Source organism: Cyanistes caeruleus, chromosome 16, assembly GCF_971803275.1.
Source record: "Cyanistes caeruleus chromosome 16, bCyaCae1.hap1.1, whole genome shotgun sequence".
Classification (NCBI taxonomy): Eukaryota; Metazoa; Chordata; class Aves; order Passeriformes; family Paridae; genus Cyanistes; species Cyanistes caeruleus.
Genome location: NC_141716.1, coordinates 4,981,729 through 4,997,882, shown reverse-complemented (window position 1 = coordinate 4,997,882; position 16,154 = coordinate 4,981,729). Strand labels below are relative to the sequence as shown.

Here is a 16,154-nt window from a genome sequence, read left to right as displayed (position 1 = left end):
CCTTAAGCTGTACAAGGTCAGCAGCACGTACCTGAGCACCTCAGACTGCACACAGCAGACAGGCAGCAGGGAGCCTGCAGTGCCAGGGAGGGATGGCAGGGGAGAGGCTTGGTCAGATCTGGATTTTGTGGGAGAAGGGCTGCTGAGATCCCTGCATTGAGCGTTTCTTACTTTGCATTGCATGAAGGCCCTTAGCATTCCCCACATGTTCTGCTCTCTGATAAGGTTAACAGGATAAAGAAAATGTTACCAAATGCATTCTAACAGATGACTGCAATTTGCACTCAGCTGTTAAGCTGCTGGCTTTTCTGTCTTAGAAATTGCTGAATGGGAAAGCCTAGACTGTGTTATTGAGAGGGGTGAGAGGAAAGTGAGGAGCTGCAGAGTGAAGCTCCACAAATTTCTCTTGCGTTTGATCAAACTAAAATAATCAGATTAAGCCATAACTGTATAAACGGGGCTTGAGTGTGTTTGCTCTGCTGACTTGGTCATGCATTCAGGACGTTCAGACTGGTGTAACTACAGCCCAGGAGGTATTAGTCACGCTGGGAGGACTTCAGTGAATATAAGAGGGCTTCATCTGGCCAGTTACCAAGGCAACTCTTGCTAATATTTCATTACAATGCTTTTGCCCTCTGCAAGTCCCACGGATTAGGACTGGGAATCTCAGGAAGAAGAGTTGATTGTCAATATTGTGCTTGGATTGAATGTATCCCAGAGGAAAAAAAAATAAAATAAAAAAAAAAGTAAAGCATTTCCCATAGGCAGAGCCCATAATGTGCAGCTGAAGCTAAACTCCGTCTGTCATCCAGCACTGCCTTGTGCCCTGAGGAGAGTCTTGGGTAACAACTAAGCTCCCTCTTTCCAGCTCTGACATAAATGGAAAATGCAGGTATGAACTCATCCTCATCCATGTGGAGATGCAGAGCAGCAGAGCTGTGCCAGCCTCCCTTCAGAGTGGCTGCACCAGTACAGGCTGCTGCCCTCAAACTGGGGGACACCCTCACACCTCAGGGCTGTCACTGGTGTGTTTGCTGGCTCTGTGCACCTTCCTCTAGCTGTGCTCCTTGTCACTGACACAAGAGCTTTGCTGATGCCCTTGGGCAGCCACAGCCCCTGTGTGTTGGACTGGGCATCCTCTTCCTCTGAGAAAACACATGTGAAAATAAAAGGGCATCTGCTGGTGTGGGATATTGCTTGGGATGTTCTTTCCTCTGGGCCAGCTGCTGGTGTCTGTTGTTTGTTCCTAATTACATTTTTCACTAGCTGTGCATTATTTCTTATTTATGAAACAATTTAATAAGAAAATGGCAATACATCTGTATGACAGAGATTAGAAGTGCTACTGGGTTTTTATCTGCCACCAGTAATTTCCACCTAGGTTTTGAAAAACTGGATATTATTTGTGGATATGATGTTGGTGGAAGCCAACGAGGGTATGTCATGACCCCATGCCTGAAGAGTATTCATGTGCACATAGCCACAGGGCACAGAAACAAACCCTGAAGTAATCTGTGGGAGGATGAACTTCCCGGCATTCAAAGAAGCTACAATGACATAGTAGGAAAAGTCCTATTCTCTGAGTCAGGCTTGAGTCAGTTTCCCATTTGCAGTGCTGGATGTGTCCCACCTTTCAGACAAGGAGCAAAAGCACGTTCTGTCTGTGTGTCTCCAGCTTGTCCCCACTGCTCTGTCACACTGGAGTGCGTGTGTAACCCCAGCATTGCACTGGTTTTCACCCTGAGCACATTCCCTCATCCCCCTGCTTCCTCCGTGGATTCAACCTGACACAGCGCTCTTGGTCCTCCTGCAGCGCTAAACAACCACCAGAGCTCACCCCAGGAGTAGCTGCACTTTTCTGGTGGGTGAACTGATCTCTGTTGACATGTCAGCTCGTTAAATCTGCAGGGCCCTTCTGGCTGAAGGCAGGGCTGTGTGGCACATTTAAAGCCTGATTTAGTTATTAACATAAAAGCAGCTGTGTTCCTGTTTGAGCTGTGCAAAGAAAAACACGTAGCTAATGATGACCGAGCCCGAAGCGTGCCTAGGAGACAGCACTTACGTATGTTTTCCATGTGCCCCAGAATAATACAGAGTTTAGGCTTTAAAAGAAAGTATTTGGGTCCTTGCCAGGTAGACAGACAGTATGAATGAAACACCTGTTCTGGCTTTGGGAGGGTTTTGGAACCATTTGATTACAGGGAAGGTACAGGCTGACCTTAAAGTGAATTGAATTCTTTGGTGTAGAGTAACATGTCCTGCTACATTATGAATCTTCTTGATCTCTTCGTGAAAATGTCCACAGCAGACAAAATACAGATGTCTGCTCCTTTTGGTTTTAACTAAAAGGTGCTGCTTGGGCATGGCAAATTGACCAGCTCTGTCTCAAAACAGTCTTTTTCAATTTTGAATAAATGTTAAAGGAGGAACACTATAAAGGAAACAAAACACATTTAAGTAATTCTGCTGAGAGAGGAAAAATAACTGTTCATTCCAGATGCATCCTAATCTGGTTCTTGACAACACTCCTTGGTCCTTGGCAGTTTTAGGAGGTTGCATTTTCACACAGTGCAATTCAATTCCAAAAAAGATATAAAGAATTATGTCTTTCCTAGAGTTGATTCCTATTGAATCACCTTATCAGTCTGGTCTGGTTGGTCCAGTCTTAACCATTTCTGTTAATATGGCAAAAACCAGCACTTTCATAAAAGCAGACGGTAATGTGATGAGTTTGGTCATCCCCTCTGGCTTTTGGCTTTATATGTTTATAAGAATCAGTCTGAGAAACCAAGGCAGATCCTGGTCAAATTCCTCATGCCTTCAACAAAACTCTCCAGTCCTTTCCCACTATAGATTCAAGCTGTGCCCTTGCTCCCCTGATGCAGAAGAGTTTAAAAAGCTGTAATTGAGCTGTCAGTTTGAAGAACAAACAGGGGAAATGTACTCTGGGCTCTGCTTGGGGGCTGTTTGCAGAACTGTCTGGATGTGCATGTGTGGGGGTCTGTGTGAACAGGAGGGGATCTCCTTTCCGAGCCGCTGTGAACTCAGCAAACCCCACATGGACCTCGCAGGGGAGCTGCTGATGCCTTCTGTGGGTTTGTTTTAATCTTCTCAGCTAGAGCCTGTGGAGACTGTAAAATTATAAAGCTGGAGATGTGCTTGAAGGATATTGACTGCACTTGTATCTTGTGTCAGTCCAACTCCAGCTCAGGTGGAATTAGTGCTTAGCTCCTGGTAGCTGCTCCTGACACACTCGTGTCAAGACACAACACATTTATAAATGGTGAGCTTGGTGTGAAGCTCTTGGGTCAGCACAGAGCACAGCTCAGGAAACACCTTCCTTCACACAGCCTGCAGTGGGGTGGCAGGAAAGTGATTAGATCTTCCCTAAGATAACATCTTCCTGACCCTACACCATACAAGAACCATATGCTCTCTTATTTCTCTTGGCTCAGGCCCTGCTCTCAGTGATGGCTCTGACTGTGGTGGTACAAGTCACTTCACTATTGCAAGTGAAGGAAATGGGTCTTTTTCCATTGGCCACGTGTTGCTTTTCCTGGAGCGAGGAGAACTCCTGACATTTCTCTGTGTAATAGACAAGATAAAACCAGAGAATTTATTCACAGGAAGCAGAATGTGTTTGTGTCACTGCTGAATTACTCGCTCCTGGCTGTGGGATGCTTCCCTGTGCTCCAGCTGTAAGGCTAGAAGGGTCTGTATAGACAGGAAAACTCTCACTTGTAACTTGCAGAATCTTTGTTCAGATTTGGGAACTGAGTTCCCTCATTGACATAAGTTGCTTGAAGCCCATACATTGAATTTGTTCTCAGATTTCTTTTAAGCTCTTCCTGTCCCTCCAGGCCCCCAAACCCCTTCTGTCACTCTACAGCTTGCTTGAAGAAAGAGCTTGTGGTTTCTGGTGGCAGCTTTGGGCAAGTTCCTCACGGTCCTGTAGTTTTTAGGGAGGCAAAAGTAAAACCTTCAGTGGAACTCAGATGCCTTTAGAGGATGTAGATGGAGAACAGCATGGCTGAGGTCATGTCACTACATGTAGGCTCAGAGAAGATTGGAGTAGGAATGCTACAGGCTGGATTCCTTCTTTCCAGTTCTTTCTGCATTCACTGGTAGTGGATTGGATTTAAAATGAAAAGTCTCTTCTGCTTGAACATCTCTTATTTGAGAGCATGTCACTGTGACCAGCTTTGTGAAGCTGAGCCAAGAAGCACCACTGTGAGGATGAAGAAACAAGTAAAATTCAAAGAGGGATCAGAGCAGTAAAGGAATGGCAAATGTCCAGGGATGTTGAAATTTATTCTTAGAAAAATCTCTTAAATGGAAGAAAGGCTTCACTACTCAAGCTAAATTCTAGCTGTTATAAATTAGGCAACATCTTTTCTGGGAGCAGAGTATTCCTTGCCCATCCATGGGGGTTTTCACTGGAAATGTTTACTGCTGGTGACTCTCAGATGAGATGTTAGACCAGATAGGACTCGTGTCCAGCTCAAATTAGTAAGTATGACTTTTTTTTCCTGAGTGTGGCTGAAAAGAGATGGCATCAGGGAAGGAGTTTAAGTTGTTAACCTCAACTTTTTGGTTAGCCTCTAACTTGAGTGTTTAGCAATTTTAGAAACCCTCTGTCCTTTTCTTTCTGTGCTGGAAAAAGACCCTCAGAATGCTCTGTCTTTAAACTATTTCCATTGCTTCTTGGAAAACTTCAGATCCCCTTAGTTACAGGTAGCCTAAGTATGATTTCATTCTTCAAACTGTCTTTGAAAGAAGCTCTGCAGTCGACTGGAGGCCAGCTCAGACTGCAGAAGGGTCATTTTTTCTGCGTGGTGCTCCTGAATCTGTGCCACAAAACCCACGTGCTAACTGTGATTTCACTTTCCTTAATTGCATTTTGGAAGGGAGATTAATTATATTACCACTAGAGGGATTACAGATATTAGACTGGCCCAAGTGTTTTGCCCTGAAACTCTTGTGGGGGTGGGAGAAAGTTATTTTCCTAATCTGTGCCCTGCTTTCCTTGTTAACTCTTTTTACGTATTTACAGGTGCCGTGGGGTGTAAGTAGCTAATTAAATATGGCATTTGATAAAGTTGAAGGAAGTTTAATTCCTGTCCTGTGGAGTATCGGTCTCCCCCACATAAACATGTTAGTTAACGATTGCTGCAGAGCACAAGTATCTTCAAAGGTGACCATTCCCAGAGGAACCTACCCATTTTTGAGCACCGTTTAAAGGGCAAAGACTGTCTGTTCTCTTGATAAGAATTTGTTTTTAAAGCTTCTATTTAGCTTTTAAAGGATACATTCATCCGCGGAGAGATAAGATCTTGCATTAAGCGGGGAAACCAGGGGAAAGGTCTCCAAAAGAGACGGGCAAGCAGGAAGGGGTTAAAAGATGTTTGAAAGCGCTTTAGGAAGCCTTTCTAACTGAATGGCTTTGGCGGCCGTGCTTCAGTGCTGCCTCACCATGTGGAACCAGGCACCTCTGGCCGCCCTGCGTTCACAGGTCCTGATGTCACGCTAATGTGATCCCCGGGGCGCAGCTGGCACTGGATGATGCTCCCTGCATCCCGCTGCCCTGGGGACCCCTGCACCTCCCGAGCCCGGGACACACCAGCAGCACCTGCCTGGAGGGCAGCGAGTGTCCCACCGCCCGCAGAACCCTGTGCAAACCCTGCAATAAATCCATATATACACATAGATACATTTACAGTGCTCCAGATACGGCAAGAGGGATCTTTCAAAAGCCCCTGAAAGTGCTGAAATCAAAGGAAATTGCAGAGCCCCGCTGGTACACGCCATGTGGAAATTCAGTTCGTGGAGCTAAATATTTGAGCCACACACATCACAATGGTTTTTTTGGGGGGTTTGGATTTGGTTTTGTTGTTTTCTTTTTAAAGCTTTTCATACTTAAGACAGTTTCTCCAAGAGGATGGTACCTCCTAGGCTGTCCACAGAAAATAAGAAACAAAGAGGATGATGTGATGCAAAGAGCAAATGCCCAGCAGCAACCTGCAAAGATTTGGACACGCTTAAGAGCTCGTTTTGCTTCCTGTGGGGTTCAAATACCGCAGCAATCCAACTGTTTGGAGCCCAGACCTGGTCTCCTGGTGTGTCCTAGTCTAAAGATGCAATCTTATGCAGTTCAGGCACAACATTTCGTGTGTGTTATTTAGTTGTTGGATTTTAAGAGTCTGTGTTTGCCAGAAAAATCACAGCAGTGGTTTGAGGAGCTAATTTATGTGCTGCTCTGTATTTATGTCCAGGTTTTTATCTGTAAAATGTCTTTCTCCCAGCAGCATATAAAGACCTGACGGTGCAGGTGTCCTTGCAAGTCACACCACGGAGGGATTGTCCATGGGCAGGGAAGGATGGGAGAAAGCTGGGTTATCGCTGAGCTGCTTCCTTCCCTCCTAGGTGAGAAGGTAATTTCCCCAAAGCCATCCTTTCCGGGGAAAGTGGAAGTAAAATTTTCACTGCCCAAATGAAATGAGAACCCACAGCATACCTCGAGGAGAGCGAACTGGATTTGGTCAACTGTTTTGTTAATTAGTAATAGAGTTTTTCCTGTAGATAACCCGATCTATCGGTTAATGGAGTTTAACGTAGTAAAAGAGCAGCGAGCCGCCGCGGGCAGCGCAGCCCCGCACACACAATGGGCACATTGTTCCCGGGGGATCCCGTCCCCGTTTATTGGGGAGGCGGCGGCATCACTTCACCCGCCCGGCCTCCCCTGGCTGCGGCGGGGCCGGGGGTTCCCGGGGCGGCAAAGGGTTAATCGGGGCTGCCGCGGCCCCTCCCCGCAGCCGCGGCTGAAGTAGCGCGGCGGCGGCGGAGAGGGGCAGAGCCGAGCGGAGCCGGGGGGAGTGGAGCCGATCCGAGCTGGGCTGAGCCAAGCAGAGCGGAGCCGGTGCCTCAGCGCTGCCCGGCCCCGCCGAGCGAAGATGGCGAGGGCGGCGGAGCGGGGCGGTGCGCGGCGGGCGCTGCTGCCCATGCTGCTGTCCCTGCTGCTGTCCCTGCTGCTGCCCGCCGCCGCCCGGCCGCCCGCCTCCTTCCCCAGCGATGTGAACGGGCACAGCCTCCACCCGCCCTACTTCAACCTGGCCGAGGGCACCCGCATCTCCGCCACCGCCACCTGCGGCGAGGAGGCGGCGGGCGCCGGCAGCCGGCGCGCCGTGGAGGATCTGTACTGCAAGCTGGTGGGGGGCCCGGTGGCCGGGGGGGACCCCAACCAGACCATCCAGGTACGGCCGGGGCGGGGGAGGACGGCACGGGCGGCTGGCAGGGGCTGCGCTGGGCTCCGAGCCCCGCGTTGTGGCCCGGCGCTCCGTGAGGGGACAGCGGGGCTGGGCGGGCAGGGCCCCGCTCGCGCCTTTCCCCGCGCACCCCCGGAGCCTCGGGCACAGCCGGCCCGGCAGGGCGGTGCTGGGGGCTCAGGGAGGGGAGGTCCCCGGGATCCCCCTGCCCAGGCTCGGAGCAGCCCCCCGGAGCAGCGGGGCCGGGGGATGCACGTGTTCGGTCTCTCCCCCAGCTTTGCTCGCATGAAACGCGGCTCGCTGGCTTCTCGGGGCATTCTTTCTGAAGTTGTGGGTTCTTGGAGTTTATAAAACCCTGGGCAAAGCAGCACCCAAATTCCCTCTGGCAGTCAGGGAATCGTTACGGTAAATGGGAGAGTGATTACCCTGATGTGTCTTGAGGTGATAATATTTACCCTGATGTGTTTTAACTCCGCCGTTCCCCGTGTGTTCGGTGGGGCGTTGGGATGAGCAGAGGGGAAAGTTACGAGGCTGGATTTTCCAAGCGAATGTCAGGTGATTTACCTCAGGGGTCCCATTTTAAGCTGCCCAGAGGGAGCTTGCAGCCAGGAATGTAGACGGCAAAAGCTGCAGTGTAGTGTAACTGCTATGGCTCCCTTGAAGGGAGGAAAGAACAGCTGTAAACGGGCTTGTAAAACACCAGGTTTAGTTGCAGGAACTGCAGACCCAGTGTCCCCCCTGAGGGCAGCCCAGGACGGGAAGAGCAGCTCCGATTTGAAATGATTTTGCAGAATGAAGCCGTGGAGGCACCCGCTCAGTGTTTTCTGCGGGCTGCTTCTGGGGGTTTTCTTCTGTGCTGCCACTCACCTGTTGCAGTGGAGCAGTGCTGTTGTCCCTGTTGCACGCAACAAGGACCAGCAAAGGAAAACTGTCACTTTCTCGGACAGAGCCTTTCTCGGCCTTTTGGTGGCGGTGGCTTTGTTACAAGGTCATCTCTGAAGCATTTTTCTCATTCTGGCCACATTCTCCTGAGTTAGTGCTGCACTAGGAATTTTCCAGCTATTGTGTGGTCGTGACATGGAATTTTGCTGTCTGTGTAGTATAAATGGTTGAGGATGTCACTGGATGGCAAAAACCTGACGTATCCTCCTCCGAGCTTTTAAAGTGATGTTTCACTTGGCTGCACTGTAAAATAGCATCACTGGAAGAAGCTTTGCCTGAAGTCCCAGTAGCAGGAGGCTCACAGGGACCTCCATGTAGGAATTGTGCCTCCAGTGAGGCAAAGGAGTAAGGAAAGGTGAAGAAGTAATTGCGACTCTGTGCTCTTGCAAACAAATATGTGAATGATGTGCCAAGCAAAACTGGGAGGATAAGGCTGCTTGGAAAAGCTGGCAGATGTGGGTATGCATTTATCACTCCACACGTGTCCATCTGTGCTCTGGCCACCCTACTAGCTCAGCATGACACGCAGCACTAAGGATGCTGGTGACTGAAATAAACCCTTCATGCTGTAGCAGCTCTGGGGGCAGCCCCAGCATCCCCCCGCTGCCAAACACGGCTCCTGAGCTGTGGAATTCTGCAGCGACCCCCTCCTGTCCCCTGTGCAGCTCTGGCACAGGGGGGCTTTGATGTGAGCACTATTTGCCAGGCCAGCGGGCTTCACTCTGTCTGAAAGCTTTAGAAAATTCCTTTTGTAGTGGCTTCTTTCCATGACCACAGGCAGCACCTAAAAGGGAGGGGAGGAAACTGGAGGCATCAGAGCAGAGGTCAGAGTTCCCAATTCATCCCCTTTAGGGGTCTTGGCACCACCCGGTGACTAAAGCAAGGAGGGAGGTGGGAGGGAAGTGTTCAATTTGAGCAGACAGAAACAACAATAATGAACTCCACATGCATGTCCTTACTGCCTGCATGTCCCACCGGCCCAGAGTCCCTTCCCTCCTTCATTCACCTGCTCATGTGTGATGTGGCTGTGGCATAAGGAGTTTTCATCAGGAAACCTTGGAAAAATGCCACTTGGGACCCTCCAAGAGACATCCACATTCTGTGGTGGTGAAGGGACATTTGTTTGGTTAAAGACCTAGGATAAACATAAATACAATCATCTAATAAATTAGTTCCGTCAGTTCTCTGTTTTATGCTGCTTTAATTTGCCATTGTAGAAGAATTCAGAAAAGGGAGTTCACTGACTTTTAAACATGATGGTCTTAAAATGTCAATAATCATTAAGTTTCCTGAAGTAACGCTGCCTTAAAGACACTTGCGGTGGTTTTGGCACAGCTTGTGGGAAGGCTGTAAACCTTTTCAAGGAGTTTCCTTTGCTTTATTCAGGGCTTTTTGGCAGAACGCTGCATTTCCAACTCCGGGGGGGCTTTTCAGTCTGGAAGGATGTGAGGCACAGCAATGCTGAGGTGTGCTGAAAGGGACTTGCCTTGGAGGTTTGCTTCCCTTGTCAAAATCACTCCTCAGTGTGGGTCAGCCCTGCCTTAATGATAATGTCTTGAGGATGAGGCAGAAGAGGGGTCATAGGTTCCTTTTTTTATGTGAGCTTTACTGGAGGTGCTTGTAACTATCTGTCTTCCAGGACAGCCGAGTCTGCCAAGGCACAGCCCTGTGCTGGTGCTCCCCATCCCACCCGTGTGCCTGGGGGCTGTTCCAACCCAGCAGGGATGGTGCATTGCTCCTGAGGGTGGGGCAGGACTGCAGATGATGAATTCAGATTACGAGTGCAGCAGTGAGGCAGGTTACTGGTTATTTAAGCAATTATAGACCTCAGAATTTTAGAACATGCAACAAATTTGATTGATTTCGAGGCAGTGCTGCTTGTGCCTTCCTCTGAAGCCTGTCTTGAGCCCAGCCCTGAGTTCAGAGCGCTGCTTTGCAGCCTGAATTGCAGCCCTGAGCTATCCTTGCCTGAGCAGGTGGGCACTGACCAGAGCTCTGGTCCTCTCACTCTTCCAGGTGTTGATAACAGAGGAAATCTGAAGCTGTTCCATCCCTGAATGTCTCAGAATTAAGTGACATTCTCTTCTGGCATGCTGCAGTGTTGGTGACCATTTATCCTGGTGTGTCTTTATCCTGTGTCACATCTCTGGTGTGTGGCAGAAGGAATCTGGCTCAGCCCAGGGCTCTCAGTGACAATTGGTGCTGTATCTCTCTGTACCTGTCTCTCCTGTGCTTACATCTATGACAGTGTTGGATTTCAGTGGTTTAACTGTGGCTGAAAACACAGTTTTGGAACAAGTTTTTGTTGCCCACAGAAAAGACACATGGTGAGACAGCGCCTGCTTAACTCTGTGTGAGCAGCTGATCCTAAGGGACTTTGTCTGAAAAAGTACTTTATACACCCCATTTCCTGCCCTTTTTACCTTATCCCCAGCAGCCTCATGCTCCCTGTGGCTTTCTGATAAATCAGGTGAGGGGAGCTGGTGTTGGGTCATGACAGGGCCAGATAAATTGGGACAAAGCCACCCGTGTGCCCTGAGAGAGGTGCCAGCAGGGTGCCTGGCTTGTCTTTATGCTCAGGGGAAACTTCAAAGTTCCCACTGCCCTGAGCAGGATCAGGCCTTGCAGGTCTCTGGAAGCTGCCCCTCATTCAAACCTCCTCCTTATCTCTCCCTCTTTGCAGTTTGCTCTGGCAGTTTTCTGTTCTCTGAGCTGCCCTGCAACTCCCTGCATGGCTGAAGTTCTTTCTTTCACCGTACCTTTGTAGTGTCCACGCCTCTACTGCTCTGGCAACCTGCGGGCTCTGCTGCTCGCAATTGCTTTTTAATTAAAGTCCTCTTGCTGATGTCAGAACTTCCCTGTAGAGAACCTGACACGATGTGCCTGAGTTGCTCTAAAATACAAATAGCTGGAAATGATTCTGGTCAGGTTTAGGTCTGGCTCTAATGAAACAGCTAACGAGCAACTGGTACATCAGAGAGGCTAATCCCAGTCTGAACAGCAAACCTGGTTCAGCTGTTGGTGTGTTCCCAGCCCAGCAGGCTGCCCAGGGAGGCACAACAGCAGCATTATAAATGTGGAGCAGCTGATAGGAATTTTTACTCCCCTCTTAGTCAGCTTGACTGTCTCCCATCAATATGAACTTTGGGTTCAAAATGGTTTTTACATCTGTGGCAAGAATTTAAAGTATGAAAGCACTTTATTTTTTTGTTATTTATCCCCGATTTGTAACCTTGCCTCACTTTCCCACCCCCCCCAGCCTCAGTGTTGTGTGCTGTGCAGCAGAAATTTCCACACAACCTGTTGCACCGGTTCCCATTAGAGGTTTGAGCTGAAGAAAGAGTTGGGTCAGTTTTATCTGGTCTGCGCTCCCTCCTGGCTCAAAGCATGTCCAAACCAGCCTCGTGACCTCTCTGTACACTGAGGGCTCCCTGTATCAATGTCAGGGTTACCTGGATGGTTTCAGCTCCCCTTTTCTTTGGCCTTGTGCTTGCCCATCTCTATTTTCACATCTCTGGAGGAATTAATTTAAAAGTGTTCTTGTTCAGGATAATTTGTATTGCATAATTGCATGCGAGTAACAAAGCACGTGGTAGTGGGGAAATAATGCAGTGGAATCTGCTTCCTTTGCACTGAGATTCCTCCAGAGTTTGGAGCATCTGGAAAGCCACATGCTCTGCGGTGGCTCTGGCTTGCCTCAGCCCTTGTAGGGGCAGGAAGGGGATTGCCTGTCTTGAGATCTTCTTGTACCTGGTGTAATATTAACACTGGCTGCAGCTGGGACAGGCAAGGGCAGCATTCCTGCCTGGGGATAACTGCGCCTTTAAAAGGAAACTGCCTGTACCACAGCTCCCTTCCAGGCTGTTTGTAGCAGCAATTCAAGTGACACAACAGTGGCTCCACAAAACAATTTGCCAGTTTTCAGGGTGCTTTGCAGGTTTCTTTGAGCGTGGGTCAGATTTATTTGTCCATTAATGAGAGAGAAAGAATTGCTCCTAACAGCTCAGGTCTTTGTCTGATCCTGCTCAGGAGGTGCTGTTAAAGTTGCAGGGTTGTTTTCTCTGGCAGCGTGTCCATGGAGCTGACAAAACCCCCCGGGCCACAAAAGCGAGGCAGAGAAGTGATGGCAGTCCCTGGCCAGCTGACAGCTGGGGCTGTCCCTTTTTGGCCTTGCATCACAGCATCATCAGCAAAAGAAACTTGGCTGCGAGACTAAGCTTGAAAATGCAGCTGAAAGAACCATACTGTGAAATGAATAGGTGGACAAGAAACAGATTGCAGGGAGCTGAGCAGAGGAGCTGCCAGTCTGAGTCCACAGAAGTGACTGAATGGCTCAGGTCAGGATCTCTGGGCTCGGCAGGGCTGGGTGGGTGTGAGTGGCAGCCTCAGCACAGGAGTTGCTGACCATGGAGTTTGAGCCCCTGCTCTCCATTGCAGTGCAGCTTCACCCTCACATCCTCCTTCCTCTGCTTCTGGTAACCAGTCCTTTGAGTCTGGGATCCTTTGTCAGTGTTCAGTGCATATCTGAAATTCAGAAAGGATGCTGATCTGAGCAGCCCAAATTCTACACTGGGTGTTTGTGGGGTTTTTGAGCCTTTTAATGTACCTTTTTGCATCCACACTTTAAACTGGTGCAAACAAAACTTTCTTGATATCTATTATCTAAATATCTTGATTTGTATTAGCAGGCTTACACCCTGTATTTTCTGAATTGCTGTGACACCTGACTGCTTTGTACCACGTTTTTCTGGGCAGAGTTAAATGTTATTTTTGTACTTTCCTCCAGGGCCAGTACTGCGACATCTGCTCCTCTGCAGACAGCAACAAAGCCCACCCCATCACAAATGCCATCGATGGGACAGAGCGCTGGTGGCAGAGCCCCCCTCTTTCCCGGGGGCTGGAGTTCAACCAGGTCAACGTCACCCTGGACCTTGGACAGGTAACACAAATCCTTTCTTCATCGTGCTGGTAGGTCATGCTGCTCTGCTTCTAAAGTCCTTTAGTGGACCTTGCTGGAAGTGTGGAACAAAATCCACTCATTTAATGATAGGGCAGGAGGCTTTGGTTAAAATAGGGAAGGGAAAACCTCTTGGTTGTTTGTAATATTAACTACATTGTGCTCTTTGTTGTTGCTATTTAGATCTTCCCTAAGAGTTGAGTCTTGTGGAAACTCATCACATTAGTTAAGGCCACACCCCAAAATAGAAAATACATCCCTGAGAAATTCAAGGTTGCTCTCTAAAGCTTTCAACTGGTTCGTTTAAAACTCTTTAAAATAAAACCAGCAATTCTGTGCTAAAGGTCTTCATGTAAAAGACAAAGGGTGACAATGGATGTTTGGTCTCTAATGGTGGCAAGTCAAGGGAATCACCATTGTAATAGCAGAAATGGTAACCAGCCCCCTCTCTGTCACCTCCTCTGCTGCTCCTGTTCATCTGCAGAATGTCCCTCTGGAAGTGGAGTGTTCTCTCAGACTTTGCTCAGCTTAGAGGAGAGCAGCAGCAAAGATGCCCTGGCTGGAGCTGTGCATGCAGAAGGGCATTGCAAACCCAGAGAGCTGTGGGATGTGGGTCTGCTCTGTGGCATGGAACTGCTGCTCCAGCTGTTGGGTGGGGGAGCTCCTCAATCCTTGGGACAAGGGATGTGTGAAGCCTCTGCTCCCTGGCAGCCTTAACCCTTGTCATTCAGGGTTTGGGACATTTGCTCTGTTAGGCTTCAGCAGCTATCTACTGAAGGGTCCCCATGAACAGCTAGGGATGGGCTCTCACCTCCCAAGAGATGCTTCCCCAAACTCTGCTACGAGTCCTGCAGCCCCAAAGTTTGGCTGGGAAGTCTGTGGGATGGGGCAGTTTTGGAGCTGTAGCTAGCTCACCTCCTCTCCAGGAAACCTGTTCGTTGTCAGCAGCCTTTTGGGGGCTGCGTCACGGCCCCTTTGGGTGTTTGTTTTGCTTTGCAGGGATTTTGAGATTTTTTTGGATACTGAAACTTTACAGTGACTTCACAAGTGTATCTTTCACTCTCTCTGCTAGAGTAAAGGCTCTTGTCGCTGCAATTTTCAAAGTGTCTGACTCCAAATTTACAGCCAGGCTGTATTGATGATGATACCCTTCAGTTAGATGCCTCAAACACACACTTCAGTCCCCAGGACTGGCTCTGATCTGTCCCCTACCTTGCTGTAGCACTCGTTTGGAGTCTGCCAAACACCCTTCATAGATTTGTTCTCCCCTTGAGTGCCAGCTGTCTGAAGCTGTGCTGTACCAGCAGCAGGGAAATATCTGCTACTGCCCAGGGCACAAGAGCTGTGTGAGCAAAGCCTCTCAGGGCTGCACACGGGGAGCTGAGCCCTCACCAGTGTAGGTGGCACCTGCTGTGTCTCTTAGAAACATCCCAGCTGGCAGGGATGTGCTGGTGGGTGGATTGCTTTGCACTCACTCCCCCTGTGACCAAGGGCCAGCCTGCAATGTGGCTTCTCTGGAGGGGGATTTTCAAAGATCAGCTTTCCCTGGGAGCTTCTCCTCCTCTTTGTCATCCTCTGTGGCAACTTTCTGGCTTTAGGCCAGAGCTAACCCAGCTGCACTGTGTGCCTGCAAGCTGTTCAGTTTGGCTCACCTGGGGACTTGCAGCATTCAGAGCTGCTGTGCTGGGAGCCAGAGCCTGCAATAACTGGGGAGGACTTGAGTTAAAACTGAGCTGGTCTACACTGACCTTCTCCCTTCTGGTTCTGTTTGCCCTTGGTACTCAGGGAGGTGGGATTGCACTGTCATTTCTGCAGGATTGGTACCAGAATTTGCATTCTGTGTGGTGTTAGTGGCACATGCTTCACCTGGTGTGGATTTTCTCTGGGCTCACAGACCCTCTGCTTCCCTGTCACCTTTGCAATACATCATAGACCCAGCTGGTCCTGAGAGCAGCACAAACCTAAATCTTCAGCTGGTTTTAGTGGCTTCCCCTTCATACATGGCCTTAGTGCATGTAATTGCTATAATAACCTGTTTATGCTCCTAGTGAGAGTTCTTTGCTTTTAACTCCTTTGTTCTGGTGGGCTGGGCAATAGAAATGTTAAATGTTAGAGAATCACTGATTTCTTCCTTTTGAAGTTGACTCTGGCTGAAAGGATAGAAGAGAGAGAAATTCTTGGGACCCAATGTGGTCAGCAGGGCAAGTGTGGGATCAGGCCAGTGTACCTGGCAGCCAGGCTTCTCAAATTCCTTGGATACCAGTCAAAATTGCACAGGTAGCAACACCCTCACAGGCATGCCTGACAGCAGGGCTTTTTTTTTTTTTTTTTGCCTGGAAAACAAGGGCTCTCCTTGCTCTGTGTATCAATCTAGAGAGCTCTTGCACCAATTAAGGTTTAATTTAAGGGACTCACAGCCACTGAAAGCTTTTGTCCTGAAGTGTGCTGGTGGCACTGGGGGCACACAGGGGCTGGCACAGGGGGTTGTGGTGTCAGCCCCTTTCTTTGCTGTCGTGCTTCCCTGCTGGCTCTGTCCCTCTCCAGCAGTAAGTGCTTAATTACCAGCTGGAATCGTGTTTGGCCAGGCTGTGGCAACTGGGAGAGGGTCAGTTAATTAAGCAGCCTGTTGGTCTTTGCTTTTTGCTGGCTGGGAGCTTGCTCTCCTCAGAGGAGTGTTAAAATCCTGTGGGAAGAAGAGAAGGAGGAATATTCACAGCCAGCAAATAAGTTCCAGAGCGGCTTGGGCTGGCCACCCAGCTGGTGTGAGGATTTTAAACACTCTCCTCACGTCATAGTGCCAGCAGCAGCCTAATCTTAATGGCTTCATCAGCAGGGCAGATCAGGGCTCCCACCATGGCTTGGGAAGGGGCTGTGTCCAGCTATTATGGGAATTGCTCCTGCTAGTACCTTGCCTGTTCCTGTCTCCTTGAGGAGGAGGGATTTTTCTTTTCAGAATTGGTGGGAGAGGAAGGCTGCAAGAGGAGGAAAATTCA

The 16,154-nt window shown here is 49.2% G+C and overlaps 1 protein-coding gene across 4 annotated transcripts in view; it reads left to right on the top strand.

The window, feature by feature from the left end:
* Positions 1 to 5,866: 5,866 nt before the first annotated feature.
* LAMA5 (laminin subunit alpha 5) overlaps positions 5,867 to 16,154 on the top strand; it is an 86,831-nt gene continuing 76,543 nt past the window's right edge. For all 4 annotated transcript variants that reach the window (XM_086852660.1, XM_086852659.1, XM_086852658.1 and 1 more), the window contains exons 1-2: positions 5,867 to 7,250; positions 12,991 to 13,143. In XM_086852660.1, coding sequence (XP_086708786.1) covers positions 6,951 to 7,250; positions 12,991 to 13,143 — 453 coding nt within the window. In that variant the 5' untranslated portion in view covers positions 5,867 to 6,950. The remainder of the gene's footprint in view (positions 7,251 to 12,990; positions 13,144 to 16,154) is intronic.